The 14,076-nt window shown below is 52.9% G+C and overlaps 7 protein-coding genes across 7 annotated transcripts; 4 read left to right on the top strand and 3 right to left on the bottom strand.

Moving 5' to 3' along the window:
- Window positions 1–1,249: 1,249 nt before the first annotated feature.
- ADK2_1 (Adenylate kinase 2) lies at window positions 1,250–2,874 on the top strand. The gene is made up of 2 exons (XM_007812166.2): window positions 1,250–1,787; window positions 1,847–2,874. The coding sequence occupies exons 1-2, from the start codon at window positions 1,631–1,633 to the stop codon at window positions 2,491–2,493; spliced, it is 804 nt and encodes a 267-aa protein (XP_007810357.2). The 5' UTR covers window positions 1,250–1,630; the 3' UTR covers window positions 2,494–2,874.
- Window positions 2,875–4,700, bottom strand: J3458_015688 (uncharacterized protein). The gene is made up of 3 exons (XM_007812165.2): window positions 4,472–4,700; window positions 4,032–4,385; window positions 2,875–3,970 (listed from the first exon to the last, which is right to left on the bottom strand). Exons 1-3 carry the CDS (start codon window positions 4,484–4,486, stop codon window positions 3,293–3,295), a joined length of 1,047 nt encoding a protein of 348 aa, XP_007810356.2. The 5' UTR covers window positions 4,487–4,700; the 3' UTR covers window positions 2,875–3,292.
- Window positions 4,701–5,161: 461 nt separating this feature from the next.
- Window positions 5,162–6,618, top strand: MNN4_1 (mannosyltransferase). The gene is made up of 6 exons (XM_066120895.1): window positions 5,162–5,550; window positions 5,617–5,626; window positions 5,694–5,871; window positions 5,926–6,231; window positions 6,288–6,415; window positions 6,473–6,618. Exons 1-6 carry the CDS (start codon window positions 5,412–5,414, stop codon window positions 6,516–6,518), a joined length of 807 nt encoding a protein of 268 aa, XP_065974223.1. The 5' UTR covers window positions 5,162–5,411; the 3' UTR covers window positions 6,519–6,618.
- A 199-nt stretch (window positions 6,619–6,817) lies between these two features.
- J3458_015685 (uncharacterized protein) lies at window positions 6,818–9,753 on the top strand. The gene is made up of 5 exons (XM_007812163.2): window positions 6,818–6,920; window positions 6,980–7,028; window positions 7,086–8,310; window positions 8,362–8,532; window positions 8,595–9,753. The coding sequence occupies exons 1-5, from the start codon at window positions 6,911–6,913 to the stop codon at window positions 8,832–8,834; spliced, it is 1,695 nt and encodes a 564-aa protein (XP_007810354.2). The 5' UTR covers window positions 6,818–6,910; the 3' UTR covers window positions 8,835–9,753.
- On the bottom strand, window positions 8,872–9,753 carry J3458_015684 (uncharacterized protein). Its single transcript, XM_007812162.2, has 3 exons — window positions 9,657–9,753; window positions 9,364–9,566; window positions 8,872–9,263 (listed from the first exon to the last, which is right to left on the bottom strand). Exons 1-3 carry the CDS (start codon window positions 9,670–9,672, stop codon window positions 8,913–8,915), a joined length of 570 nt encoding a protein of 189 aa, XP_007810353.1. The 5' UTR covers window positions 9,673–9,753; the 3' UTR covers window positions 8,872–8,912.
- A 143-nt stretch (window positions 9,754–9,896) lies between these two features.
- J3458_015682 (uncharacterized protein) lies at window positions 9,897–13,988 on the bottom strand. Its single transcript, XM_066120894.1, has 5 exons — window positions 13,780–13,988; window positions 13,424–13,661; window positions 13,176–13,366; window positions 13,002–13,113; window positions 9,897–12,938 (listed from the first exon to the last, which is right to left on the bottom strand). Exons 1-5 carry the CDS (start codon window positions 13,825–13,827, stop codon window positions 11,641–11,643), a joined length of 1,887 nt encoding a protein of 628 aa, XP_065974222.1. The 5' UTR covers window positions 13,828–13,988; the 3' UTR covers window positions 9,897–11,640.
- TFB3_1 (TFIIH/NER complex subunit) lies at window positions 10,001–11,101 on the top strand (the record flags this gene model as incomplete). The annotated part of the gene is made up of 1 exon (XM_007812161.2): window positions 10,001–11,101. The coding sequence occupies one exon, from the start codon at window positions 10,001–10,003 to the stop codon at window positions 11,099–11,101; it is 1,101 nt and encodes a 366-aa protein (XP_007810352.2).
- Window positions 13,989–14,076: the final 88 nt, after the last annotated feature.

Genomic DNA, 14,076 nt, shown 5'->3' with positions numbered 1-14,076 from the left:
GAAGGCTCTCACCGCGGCTTGTATAAATTGAGCTTTTAGTCAACTAGGCCTTAAGGAAAACCAAGGACATTTAATATCAAACACTGAAATCAGATGAATTGAGCTATTGACTTCAAGCCTTCACTGACCCCTTGTCAGTGGTTCCAATAATAACACCGTATTGGCGGCTTATTTCCATGAATTTCGTGAGAGAATCAGCAGAACAGTTTGGCCCTACCAATGAAAGATGGGCCGCCATGTCATGTAAGGAACAGAAGTTGCACGACCTAAACAAAGAGTAATTATAGGGAGCTGGAGCTACCCTGGAAATATGGATTCCCGACACGGACAAGGTGCTTAAAGCCGCTGATAATGCCAAGTATCAGATGTAACAATAACCCAGGCTTTCCTATACCTGCTGCAACTAGCTCGCTATCAAACCATCCCAAGCAACGACACGTTTGAGTCCGTGATATAACTTTGCCGCCTTTGCTATTCTTGGGCTCCCCATTACTGCCTCGCTTATTGAATAAATTTGCATTCGGCGAAATTTTTAATATGAAGCGCAATTAGGACCGTTCATGTTGAGATGCGCCTTAGCACTTGGGTGTTCTAGGTATATAGCTATAAAAACGGAGCAGCGGAGTATCATTTTGATAGGTGTATCGGCTATTCCATCCCCAGGACTTCTACATTTCGGTGCATGAAGTTGAACTGGGCCACTACTTTGGCGAGTTCGTCGCTGCGAGCAAGGAAATAGGGGTAAGCCTATACCCTTCATGACGCTGTCGCGCGAGATCAACTCCACGTCTTCCTACCGCACAATTTTGGGTCACTATATTGTGCGATAACCTGCTCAGAAGCCTGTTGGCAGCTTTTATCTTGCCACTTTTCGCGGGGTTGGTGAATGTTTCTCTGCCCATATACCTTCCGTGCAGGAAACCATGGATGGGAAAGTAGATCCAAGAACATGGCGACATGCTTAGCAAAGGCCCAAGGAAAATGTGATTTAGCGAGTAAAAAACATGTTAAAAACATGTAATAAGATAGCACCTGCTACATTAAGACATGTCGAAATGACAATATGTCAAAAAGATGCTCCGAACTTCGTTCGAACCTGTGCACACATGCACCATAATGCCTTGGCGGGGCACGGCCTTAACCGCTCGGCCCAACTTGCATCAGCGTATATATTGCTTATATAAGCCGATGCTAGTAGTAATCACGACTCACGAGTCTGGAAGTTGTTGAATTCAGGTCAACGCCGGCACCGGCATCTCCAAAAAGGCCCGCCTGCCCGCAACCACTTTAAGCTCAAGTGCACCACCCACCATGACTTAGCGCAGCCATTCTTACCTGCATTACATATACATTGCTCCCGTTCGCCCGCCCGCCCGTTGGTGGCCTGTCACCATCTCTTCCCCCTCATTGTTGTCTCGCTGTCTGGTCTTGTTTTGCGTCGTTGCGTCGTTGCGTCGTTGCGTAATCACACTAGGTCTCTGTCCCCTCTTCCCCCAACGAAAACGACCCAACGGTATTCCTCACCAGTTTGCGCAGCGGCGTCGCGCGCCAGACTCTTGCGGTTTCCAATTCGCCCGGCCGCCTGACTGCGTATTCAATCGTCGAATCTATCAATCGGCCCCCCCATAGAATGCAACTTAGAAGAGCAGCTAGAGTTATTCTTGTAGGCGCTCCTGGCGTCGGCAAGGGCACCCAGAGCGAACGATTGTTGGGGCGATTCCCCCAGCTCGCCTCCATCAGCACCGGTGATTTGCTTCGCAGCAATGTCAAGAACAGGACGCCTCTCGGTAAGCAAGGCCTAGCATACTTCAAAACAACCCAAGCGCTCGCATTAACATGTGCACAGGCATCAAGGCCGAGAGCACCATCAAGGCCGGCGGCCTCGTCGCCGACGACTTGATGCTACGCCTCATATCCAGTGAGCTCCGGAACCGCGGCTGGCTGCAGAGCCACGGACCTCCCGAGGTCATGACGCTCTCGTCCGAGGCCACCACCGCCGCTGAGATGCGGACTCCCGACAGCATGGCATTCGGCGCCTTTGCCGCCGGCCGTCCGCTCTCGCCCGCGCAAGCCTCCGAGGACCCCAAGGCGTCCTTCATCCTCGACGGGTACCCCCGCAATGCCGCGCAAGCCAGCAGTCTCGAGGGCATCGTCCCCATCAACCTGGCGGTTTCGCTCAAAACCCCCTTCGAGGTCATCCTCGAGCGCATCGCCGGCCGCTGGGTCCACGAGCCCTCCGGCAGAGTCTACAACACCACCTTCAACGCCCCCAAGGTCCCCGGCCGCGACGACGTCACCGGCGAGCCCCTGACACAGCGGGCCGACGACACGGAGGAGGTATACCGCGCGCGGTTCCAAAAGTTCCAGGAAACCAGCGAGCCCCTGCTCGAACACTACGCTAAGAAGGGCGTCCTCGTCGAGGTCGAGGGCATGAGCAGCGACGAGATCAGCCCCAAGCTGTACGAAGTCTTTGAACAGCGCTTCGTCATGTAGACGCCCCCACTATATTCACCATGTATCAAAGCGGAGACGCCTATGAAGTTTTGCCCCCCCGAGTTGTTTTCTACTAGCTACGTTTAATGTTTGCGAGGCGAGGAATTGTGATCGCCAGTTTTCTATTTATTTTCTGAGCGGCGTAAGCGGGCTCCAAGTGCCCTGCTAGCCTACATGATGGGCAGTTTCATGTTGTATTTTCCTTCTTTTTTTTAGGCCCTGGCGGACGGAAACGATTTCTACGGTTTTGCAAGAGCTGCAGCCATACGGAGACGCAATGGTGGATGGGGAATTACCGAGGAAAACTAGCTCGGTTGGAGTATTGATCGGGCACCATGTACATACGAGTTGAATCTCGAATCAGACCTCGGGTCTTCCAGGAACTTTTGCCGGTTTGTGATGTGTTGCTCGCTTTCACATGATTCATGAAGTGACCCGGTTTTGCTCCACACATGCATGGCGGGAAAATCCGGGGATTGCTGTTCCCAACTTGGGGGTATCTTGTCAGAAGACACACTCTCTTCAGTTTGACACGCAGTGCCTAATTATACATATAAACACATGGCGCGTGGATATAATGTAGCTTGACAGAATGTCGAGCTTGGATATAGAGGCGGTTGCAAGCAGTTGTGTCAGCTACTGAAGTACTCAACTAATTCCACAACTACCCAGGTACCTACAAAAGACCCCATTTCGCCTAGAGCTAAATCATATATTCGTGCAGACTTTGAATCCTCGAAAAAATGACCTGAAATTGTTGGAAAAGAATTTATTGGCAGCCGCGACGCCGGTGAATTCGTTAATCTCGCCATTCGTCACCGCTGCGCATGCCGCTGGGCATATTACCCCCGTTGCTCCCCTTCGATGATCCAGCCGCGGGATGAGCCTCATCCTCGTCATCATCCAGAGCCTTTGCTAGCTCATCCGGATCGTGCATTTTGGCATCCGGATCAACATGGCCCCCATCCAAGCCCCCTTCCTCGCCGTCGTGGTGGCGGTCCGCATCGAATACACCCTCGTCCGCACTGACGGAGATGCCCCGTGCTCCCCAGCCGGGTCGAGCGGCCCGTCGAGCTCCGTTTCCTTCGCCGCCCAGTGCGGGAGTGCTCTCTTCATCATCGACGGATTCCACGTGCTTACCAAAGATACGGCGGAGCAACCAGCCGCGGCGCATGTCGTCTGCGTCGACGATGCCGCCGCCGCGAAGCTTGACGCGCTGCCGGGTGTAGTATACCCATGCGAAGTCGACGTAGAGCGCTGTCTGGATGATGCCGAAGATGACGGCTACTGCCTCGGGCTTTCGGCCGGTTGTGTCGAACTCGCGGACGAACCAGTTGAGGATGTACAGGGCCCTGTAGGACCCGAGGGCAAGGAGGTAGAAGGAGTTGATGACCGTTGGGACCGTGGTCTGCCGTAGGAGGAGAAGCTGGGGCAGAATACAGCCTGCTTCAAGAATCTCGGAAAACACCCACATCCACTGCATTGTACATGCTTTAGCAATCTCCATATGTGATAGCGCGCAGGGGATATGCACGAACCGTTATAAAACCCCACTGGTCGTAGAAAATCATCATCATGAAGGGCGACAGGACTGTAGCAGCGACAAGTACGCCTCCGCCTAGCTTCCAAGAGAGCTCACGCTCCCTCGAACGCGGGTACACCCACTGCATTATCCCGATGGTGTAAAAGGATGACGAAATGTAGACAATCTTGAACAGCAGGTTCCATAATATAGTTGTTCGAAAGATGTCGAGGTATCTGGTACAGAATACGAGGGCATACAGGACCTGTGTGATCAGGGAGACGCCTTCGGCGCTGCGGTTTGAGTGTATTGCGAATATGAGAATAACCTTTGATGCAAGATGGGATAAATCTCCCAAGATTCGAAAGACCTGGTGTGCATCAATCGCTCTGGTCAGTGCTTGCCGAGAGAGGGGTTAAGAAGGGCATGGGACAGGGTGGCGGCAAGCTAGCTTACGTTCCAATTCACCATGGCTGCGGCTTCGAGCGAGGTGCTCGTCGGATTAGTTGGACTCAATCAGCAGAAAGAGGAGGGGAGACAGCGACGGTAGGGTGGCCCGGATAATAGAAGAGCAGGCAAACTAGGGCGCAAGAACGTGTGAAGCAAGGTGACACGCAAGGTGTTGATGGTTTGAGGATGACTTGTCGTGTCGCAAGCTATCGAAGTGAGGACACCTGAGCTCGGGTTGTGACAGTTGATTGGGTTGAGCTGGTGGAGCTGCCTGGCCGCGAACGAAAGTACCGAGTGGACGATTGCGGCGACAGTTGGCATCTTGGCATCTTGACGTGGCTGGGAGGCGGCCCAGGCCGTACGGAGTACTTGGTACGTCTGGTAGCGTGCGCGGGTCTCCAGACGTCTTCAACTTATCTGGATACTTCGTGGCTGGCCAAGACGAGGCAATGCAAGCTTCGCACGTTCAAGAAAGTGTGTAAACGAAGAAGCCGTTCGTAGAATACTACTGCCATGCCCGCGCATCAATCAGCCACCCCACCTCCGGAGTAGGCAATCAATGTGTAACAAAGCTGTGTCGTCCTGCTACTCGATGACGCGGAGCATGATCGACAGCCGCCAGCCAGCTGGTTATCCGTGGAGAAGATGGGCAGCATGCAAACCCCCTTGACACACGGCACATGTCCTCCTTTGTTTCTTTCAATGTGGATGGCGTCGGTTCGTTAAAGTCGACATACTCTTTGATTTTCGCTTTCGAGGGATTGCTCTACTAAAGCTTCTCTTCCAGTGTCTGATGGGCCTGCTGTCTGATTCGTGCTACAAAGGCGGGCGGCATAGAACCTTGCGTCGTCGCGAGCACGATATTGGATGACGGCCATTTCTTCTTTGTAAAGGTCTACTACAGACGAGCATCGGAGACAATAACTGACACAAAGAAACGTCAACCATGCACTACGTGCGAGCGCTCGTATGGCTGGTCGTAGGCTTCACCACGGCTGCGCCTGTTCATGGCTTCGCCGATGGTCTCGCTGACCAGAAGGCCGTCTCGCATGGTGATCAATCCTTCCGCGGATCCAAATCCGACAGTAAGCAACCTCTCCAAACTTTCTATCGCCGGGCACATTGCCCAAGGGTGGCTAACCATACTCTAGCATCCGAAACGTAAGCAACACCCCAAGCAGGTCCATGTTGCATCTGCTTCCCAACCTGTTTACTCACCAACGCGCAGACATCATGACGCAGACTTCGCTTACGACTCACGATACACGAAGAAGTTGCTCGATAAAAGCGCTCATCGCGACGCCGCTCGCACCCTCATCCAGTCATACCTCATCACATGTCGCGAACTCCAGGTGCAAACTTGGCTTACGAACGGGAGTCTCTTAGGATGGTGGTGGGGAAAGAAGGTAGACAAAAACAATGTCAACCATTTCCCATTTCATCCCGCTGACACATTCCAGATGTTGCCATGGGAATACTCCAGCAATGTTCAAATTACCGAGTCTGATCTCCATTTCTTGGCGGCCTACCACAATGCATCCATTCACTTCTACAAACGGAAAGCCATGCCGAAAGGAAAGACCTTTCTGCTCGAAATAAGTCCAGATTTCATGAACAGGGCGCAAACAGGCGCTACGGATGTGATTGATGCTCGCTGGACTGATCTTGACAGTGGGCTGTATCTGAACATTACGGCAGTGCGATATAGTCCTGACCATCCGAGCGGCGAAGGGGTGCTTTATACAAAGAACGGCCAACAATTTCACGTAAGCGGAGCCGTAAATGTGCCAGGGACGGTCGAACGTTGACTAACGGCGAGTAGGACACCTTGTTGTACCCGTTGAGAGACACAACGTTCGAAGGAGTGCCGGTCAAAATCCCGTATCGGTATAAGGAACTGCTAGCTGAGAGATATGGTGAGGGGGCCTTGGAAAACACGCACTATAATGGGTAAGTTGATCAAAACCTCTTCCAATGGTTTCATCATCGCCGGGCTGATAATTGTAGACACAAGTTCGATAAGCCTGGGATGCAATGGGTAATGCAAGGATGAGTTACAAGGAAAAGCATGTAATGGCAGGCAGCATCGATCTGCCATAGTGTAGCGAAATTATAATGTTGCAGAGAAGAATGAATGAAGATTCCAAAAGGGATCAATGTTGAATGATAGTGATTAATTGGTGCATGGTTCTTCAGCATTGTGGGGTGCGAACCAAGATTAAAAACCCGGTGCCTGCAGACAAGCTTAAGCCGCCATGCCCCGCGACGTCACTGTCAATGGATCTGGACGCGTCTGACTCAACCACATTCGCGTCTGCGACCACCAAGCCCGATCATCGCCACAACCACGCACCATTGCGTGCGCTCACGATGGGTCCCGACAAACATTCACAGGCACGGTATACTATTTTTCACATGTAAAAACACATTTATACGTCTCCCGGAATGGCAACAGGTAAGCCTGCCGCAGCGCATTGCGGATCTTCATGACTACGTGGTGACCGAGCAAAACAGGAAGGGAGCGTCGCGAAGGGAAGCTCAACGAGCGGCTCCGTGGTGCCGGGTACGTAAATCATACTGAAATCCCGCCTGCAACATGTTCCAGCTGATACCTCTCCAGGCGAGCAAACATCGGCGACAACGATACGTTCAACCTCGACATCCCCAGCATCGCCACCGGACCAGCCGTCCAAAGTTCGAGCTCACCAGGCTCGCTACCCTCGCACCCCGCTGCTCAATCAAGTCTTCCAAGCAGGACAACTAGTAACGCACAGGACACCCGAGAGGAGACAGAATCGCCGTATCAGCCTGCCGGAGGCGCAGATGTTCCAGGCCCTCGCAGCTCAAGCGCACCGGTATCAGCACCGTCCGAACGCGATGACCCTGAACCGGATGAACCAGAGCCCGTGCAGCCCCCGTCAAGCGCCGGGTTTCGGGGAGCACCTCGAGTGGTCAGAAACATCACAGAAGAGATTACGGAAAGTCCAGCCGGAAAACCTGGGAGCGGTCACAGGCAGCGCATCAATGAAGCAGTCAACATCGGCGGGGCATCGACGGGACGCACACCGGACATAAGTGATGAGGACGACACACAAACGCAGCCATCATCGCCACTCGCAAACAAGAAACGGACGAGCAATGTCTCACGACCATCAATTCCAGCAGTGCCCGAAGAATCAGAAGAGGAGAGGGGGGAGGAACCAAGCAATGAAGGTCGCATTCGTCCACCACAACGACCGGAAATGGCGAGGAAGGAGGCGGTGGTCGTGGAAGAAGAGGAGGAGGAGGAGGAGGAGGAGCCTGAAGAATCAGATCACTCCGATGAAGAAGCTGTAGAGATTGACGATCGAAGGGCAGCTCAATCCATCGGTGCAAAGCGCCCTAGGCCTAACAAAACACGGTCTCCAGAACTAGGTTCGGAGGAATCCGAAGACAGTCAGCCCGAGGAACCGGTGCAAAAGAGGCACCGCAGAAGCCCAGCAACCCAGAGGCAGCCTGCGAAGCGACCCAAGCCACAGGCAAAGAAGAAACGCCATAGTTCAGGAAGTGATCGAGACGATGACGCAGCGATTGAAATTACTGTCCAACGATTTGTCAACAATTTTGCCCAAGCCGCTGATGACGAAGATGAACTACAGCAGGAGATTCCATTTGCAAACCGTGGTGGAGAGACAGTAGTAGATGTTTTCTCACAGGTCTGCGAAGAAGTGATTTCTTCGACTTTGGAAAACCTCCAGAAGATGTTGCGGTCTTCTGATGATTTGGGGAAGAAGAAGGAGCTGAGAGTCAAGATGCGTGCCATCGGGGCGTATCGGGAAGAGCTCAATTCTCGGCTGCTCCAACATGTGAGTACTCGCCATGTTGAATTTGACAGGCTGTTACTGACGAGATTCAAGGCTATTCATTTAAATCACTGGCATTCTTTACGGAGACGTCTTCGTCATGTTCAGAAGGAGAAGTTGGCACTTCGAGATGAAATTATTCGGTTAAAGGGAGAAAGGGAACAAGTGGCGCTTCGGATGGATGCTGTCCGTATCAAACATGAAGCTGACAGCAAAGAATCAACAGTGAGTTGTTGCGTTGCGACTTTGCATTGGTCATGGTCTAATATTTGGTTTTTTTTTCTTAGTCTCGTTTAAATGCGTCCTCTCTCATGCACGACATCGATTTGGCGGTCGAACAAGGTCGAGAAGCCCCAGAACTATCTCGCAAGGCAGAGAAGGAAGCCGATCTGGGCAATCTCGACCTGGTCCTGGCTCAAATATCAGACCAAGTTAGCTCAACGAGCTCAACTGGCGGCCTGCTTCGACAAGTACAAGATTTCAACGCGTTTCTGGAACGAGCAGCCGCAGCACTTGAATCAGGATGAAATCGGTATTTTCAGTTGAAAGAATCTACTTTTCTGACGCTCCACCAAACATGCCATCACAGCCTTCCGCGCCACGGCTTATTGAATCTTGGCCTTGCTGAAGTCCATCTCCGGGTGCTGCTCCTGGAACTTCTTCAAGATGTCCATCTTCTTCTGCTCATCTGACGAAGGCAGCCCCTGTTCCTTCTGACGCTGGTCATACATCATCTTCTCAACCATGCCCCTCGTCTCGCCGTCGAGGTCAGACAGTTTCGAAGAATCAGGCTGGATCTTGGTGACGTCAATGGTAGGGGCAGAAGTGACAACGTGCGCCCACCACTCCATCTTGTTAACCTTGTCGAGGTGGATTTCGACCGTCTTGGTACCGTCGGCGTTTGTGGATAGGGTCCATGTCGAGTCGTCGACGTGAATAGCATGGGGGAGATCGCCCTATGGCAGATCAGTATTCTAAAACTCTTTGCAGTGGATATCCTCTTCTGGACATCGAGCTTGGAGACCTAAACGACTATCTTAGGACCGTTTAATGTACCTTAATGACGGGCTCTTGGCCCTTGATACCCGCAGCCAAACTCTGCTTTTGAATGTCGATGACGAGATCTTTCGACTTCATGTTCCCGGGAACTGTGAAAGTGACGTCGAGTTCGGCAATAGTTTGTTGCCATTTGTAGGGCAAGGCAGCTTGCTCTTCGGCCTCTTTGGCACGGGCAGCTGCCTCTTCAACTGGAGACGGATCTGACGTGTTTGGTCAGCTCAACTTGGATGACGTAAGGGTATATGTCAAGTTTTAAGTGTATGTGATGTAAAAACATCAGGGATAATCACCTTTAACGTCAGCCATTTTCTGTGCTCCCTCAAAAAAAACGTGTTTAGAGCAATGCGCGTTGCGTAGAAGAAGTCAAGTTCGATGTGGGATGAAGTGGCGTGCCCTTTAAAGCGTTGCGATGGCGGGGCAGTAGCTGTCCAGCAAACCCCTACCGCGAGCAGGGGGTGGCGACCGCCGTCATTGGCTGACAAACCTGGCGAGCTAAGACAGAGCTCCCTTCAGCTACAACTTCGCGCACCCGTCATCCCAGATCCGCTGCCCACCATTGAATCACCGGCATCATCGCGCACCTCGCGCTCGGAGGCTTCTATCTCAAGCTCTCAAGCCTCCCGACCACGCCAACATGACGCGAAACGGCACCAGCACCGTCTCAGCGCGCCATGGCGCATCAACTGGCCTTGGTGCCCCCAACGACGAGGACGAGACATGTCCCGTGTGCAAAACGACGCGGTACTTCAACCGGGACATGGAATTCCTCATCAACCCAGAGTGCTACCACCGAATGTGCAAAACGTGTGTCGAGCGAATCTTCAAAGACGGGCCCAACCAATGTCCCTACGCCACATGCCACAAGACCCTCCGGCTACGTGGTTTCAAATCCGCCTTCTTCGCCGACCTGACCGTGGAGCGGGAGGTCGATATCCGCCGCCGCGTAGCCCAGGTATTCAACAAGGTCGAGGATGACTTTGAATCACTCGACTCGTACAACAAGTACCTAGAATACGTGGAAGACCTGACCTTCAAGCTCGTCAATGGCACGCCCGAGGCCAAAGGCGAAGCAGAAGGCGAGCTGGCCGCGTGGGAAGCGCAGCACAAGGCCGAGATCGAGCGCAACAAGAAACTCGCGCGCGAGTCGGACGAGGCGCGGAAAAAGCGGCTCGCGGCCGAACAAGACGCCGCCAGACAACGGCGCCTGCAGGACCTGCAGCAAGAAGCCGAGGACAAGGCCAGCGCCGCGCGGTTCCGCGAAGAAATGCTCGACTCGCTGCAGAGCGCGGAAGTGGGACACGCCACCGAGACAATGGACAAGATCATGCTCAAGAAGCGAGGGCAGCAGAAGAGGGATTCGGCGAGGGACGCTCTGTCCAGCGCCGCGGGGGGGCTGTCGATTCGCGGGCTGCGGGACAAGACTCGTGGTGCGGCAGAGGACAACAAGCCGTATGATCCGTTTGGGGGCCTGAATCTGGCCCCGACCAGAGTTGATTTGGGACACGACAGGTTACAAGAGTACCACAGCGAGTGGATAGACGTGATGCGCTCCAAGAGCGAGTATCTTGTCGGCGGGTACAGTGCCGACGAGTACATCTCGAGGGCTCTATACGAGTCGTTTTCGGGGCTGGGCGTGTTTATCGCAGAGGACAAGGCAGACAGGGCAGTTGCTACGGCCGTCGCCAGCGAGGCTGCTGTTGCCGGTGGGAAGATGGATACCGACGATGTGTTTTAGAGGACTACGAACCATGCGGGGGGGCTTTTTCTTTCCGGCAGGCGTGAAATGGCGTTTTGGTTGGGTCGGGCTGGCAAAAGGCGTTTTTCGAACACGATGGCTTCACGCCATTCACGACTACAGTCTGTTGCAAAAGATAGACTTGGCTATCATGGGGCATGCACTCATGCAATACAGTGTATAATAGCGTACTCCGTCGAGAGTGCCATATATTGCCACACATTTTGTTCCTCCTTCCACCCCCGTGAGCATGTACTAATTCTATCAAGAACGCGGTGGAAGCAACATTATTTCTGACAACTGCCTAATTGATACAACTTGCCTATTTACTCGACAACATGACAGCCACTACGCTATGAAAATCCGTGCCTCCTCTGTCCCCTATCCAACAACGCCTCGCTGATGCGAATACCAGAATACCTAAGAATAGTCCACGGGGAAGAAGAGCAAATTCGACGATACTGCCAAGGGAAAAAACAGTTGGAACTTGAAAGAGTTAAAAAAAAAAAAAAAAAAGAGGTAGAGTCAAAGAATGCGAATTATTGCTGCCAGGGCGTTTGCTGCGCAGGACGAGGGAATACAGGGACAGTGGGGAGTTGATCCAGCCCACCGCCGATACTGGTCTGGTTATGCTGCCACCCCATGCCGGTATTGTGGTTGACGAACGCACCGTGGCGGAAGGGGTTCGTGGTACCTGTGGGTTGGGGACCGAGAGGACCTGGATTTAGAGACTGGTCTGGAGACTGGACTTGTTGCGGTTGTTGTTGCATTTTAGCAAAGGGGTTGGTTCCAGTGGGTTGGGCCTGGATAGGCATTGCGGACTGGAAAGGGGATGTGCTCTGTGGAGGAGACCGAGCAAATGGGTTCGTAGACTGGCGTTGCACTTGGGGTGTTGGACCGGATGAGGAAAATGGCGATGAGTTGACTGGCATGCTGGCCAGTGGCATCATTGATTGCCTGAACGGGTTGGTCGTGGCTGTGGGTGTTGGCTGAAGGGGATTTGGCTGACCGGCTTGCAAGGATTGGGGTTGCTGCTGCTGCTGCTGCTGCTGTTGTTGTTGTCCGTACTGGAAGCCTTGGTTTGGGTTGAGGAATGTGGCCTCTAGATTCTGGGGGATTGGCCCAAGTGCACCGGGTTGAAAGTTTGGCTGCGGTGTGAAGCCTCCGAATCCAGCGCCAGTGAAGTTGGGTTGCAGAGATTGAGGCTGTTGCGGTTGTTGCGGCTGTTGCTGCGGCATGAATCCACCCATATTCTGTTGCTGTTGGAACATGTTGTTGGGTACAAAACCAGTTTGCTGCGGCACAAAGCCGTTTTGAGGGAATGGCATACCCGCGGGCTGCGGCTGGAAGGGGGCTGCAGCAGGCATGATGCCAGTTGGCTGCGGGTTGACCTGCAAAGTTGTCTGCTTTTGCTCAATTGAGTCGAAGAAGTCGATAAGGTCAGGATCCGGGCCCTTGTTGGCTTGTGGCTTGCTGTCGGCATTGGCATCCGGAACAGAAGGGAAGGGGTTATTCAGATTTGGCGAAGATGGCCCGGTAGGTGACTTGGGGAAATCAATCTTGGCCGCTTTAGAAGACACCCCCGTTTTCTTTGCATCCTGCTCAGCCAGATACTGTCGTCGGTGAACCTCAAAATCAGGATCCTTGAGATAATCCTCTAGCTGACGAGCCAAGGTGACTGGGGCGTGCTTGAGCTTGGGGACTTCGACTCTCGTATGGTGTTCATGAATGCGAGCAGCACTGAGATACTGCACAACATAGTCGGTCACTCGCGTGAATGTGCGATAAATTTCCAAAGCTCTCTGGGCATCCGTCTTGGACATCTCAAAGAAGTGTCCTGCATGAAAATATGTGAGCAGGGGTCTTGAGACAATTCGATTTGTTTGTCGGCCCGACGAACCTAATACGTTTATGAGACCCTGATTGAGCACTTGGAACAACGACAACAGGTCCAAGACCAACAACCGGAAGATTGCAATCGTGATTTCATTTTCAGGCTCGGTTTCGAGGACCTAGGCGCAGTTATTAGCAGAGATTAGTGTTGGCGGGCAAATTCGACGTGACATTTGCTCACATCACACTTGACTAGAGCTAACAATTGGTTCTGGACGATCTCAGTCTCACGGAGCAGACCCTTATCAACAGCTAATTTCTCCAGTCGTGAATCATTTTCGCGGACCCAGTCGATCTTGGTGTCGCGAAATGCCCGCGCTCGCTCTGTCAAATAGTTTGCATAATGCCGAATGTTCCGACCTTGAGTTTGAGCTGGAGCGCCAACTTGTCAGCCCAATTCACACTCGGTCTTACTCACGAATGACCAACCATCGGCAAAATGCCCCACGGCTAAAAGGTTACGATGCTTGGCGAGGAACGATAGAGTCGCATTCTGTGAGCCCTCTCGGATCATAATATGCGTGGTGAGCAAGCTCTTGAGCACCACTGTCCATGTTGAGTCGCGCAACCGGTATTGTAATGAACGAAAGACTTCGCCTACGCCAGCGTCGCCCGAGTGCGTGGCCACGAGGATGTGTTCGATATACTTCGTCTTGGGCGGCGCATTCTACAGGTCGCATTGGTCAGCATGGAATGGACTGGTGGTCCTATCGTCTAGTAGCTCGGGTGTCGAGGTGGTCTTGGGGGGGAGGGGTGGTTGGATTTGGGACGCAATTCGCTCGTACTTTGATCTTGGTTGCGCCCTTGACGGACTTTTCGAAAGAGCCCGACATAGTGCAAGTTCTTGTCACCCTATTATTTTCAGGTGAAGTTCCTCGCCACGAAACAAGAGTGAAAAATAAAAATAAAAACAAAAATGCTGATGGCACAGGTGGATGGCGAAAGGAAAAGAATTACGGCTGGATGCACAGGATGAGGTCGGGCTTGGTCTGGCTGCAATGGATCTCGGGTGGAGCGAACTCGCACGGCGGCATGGGATGGACTGGGCTGGGGTCGATGAAGCCGAGTGGGGCCATCCAGAC

Source organism: Metarhizium acridum (assembly GCF_019434415.1).
Source record: "Metarhizium acridum strain ARSEF 324 chromosome Unknown scaffold_356, whole genome shotgun sequence".
Classification (NCBI taxonomy): Eukaryota; Fungi; Ascomycota; class Sordariomycetes; order Hypocreales; family Clavicipitaceae; genus Metarhizium; species Metarhizium acridum.
This window is presented reverse-complemented; position numbering and strand designations above follow the sequence as displayed.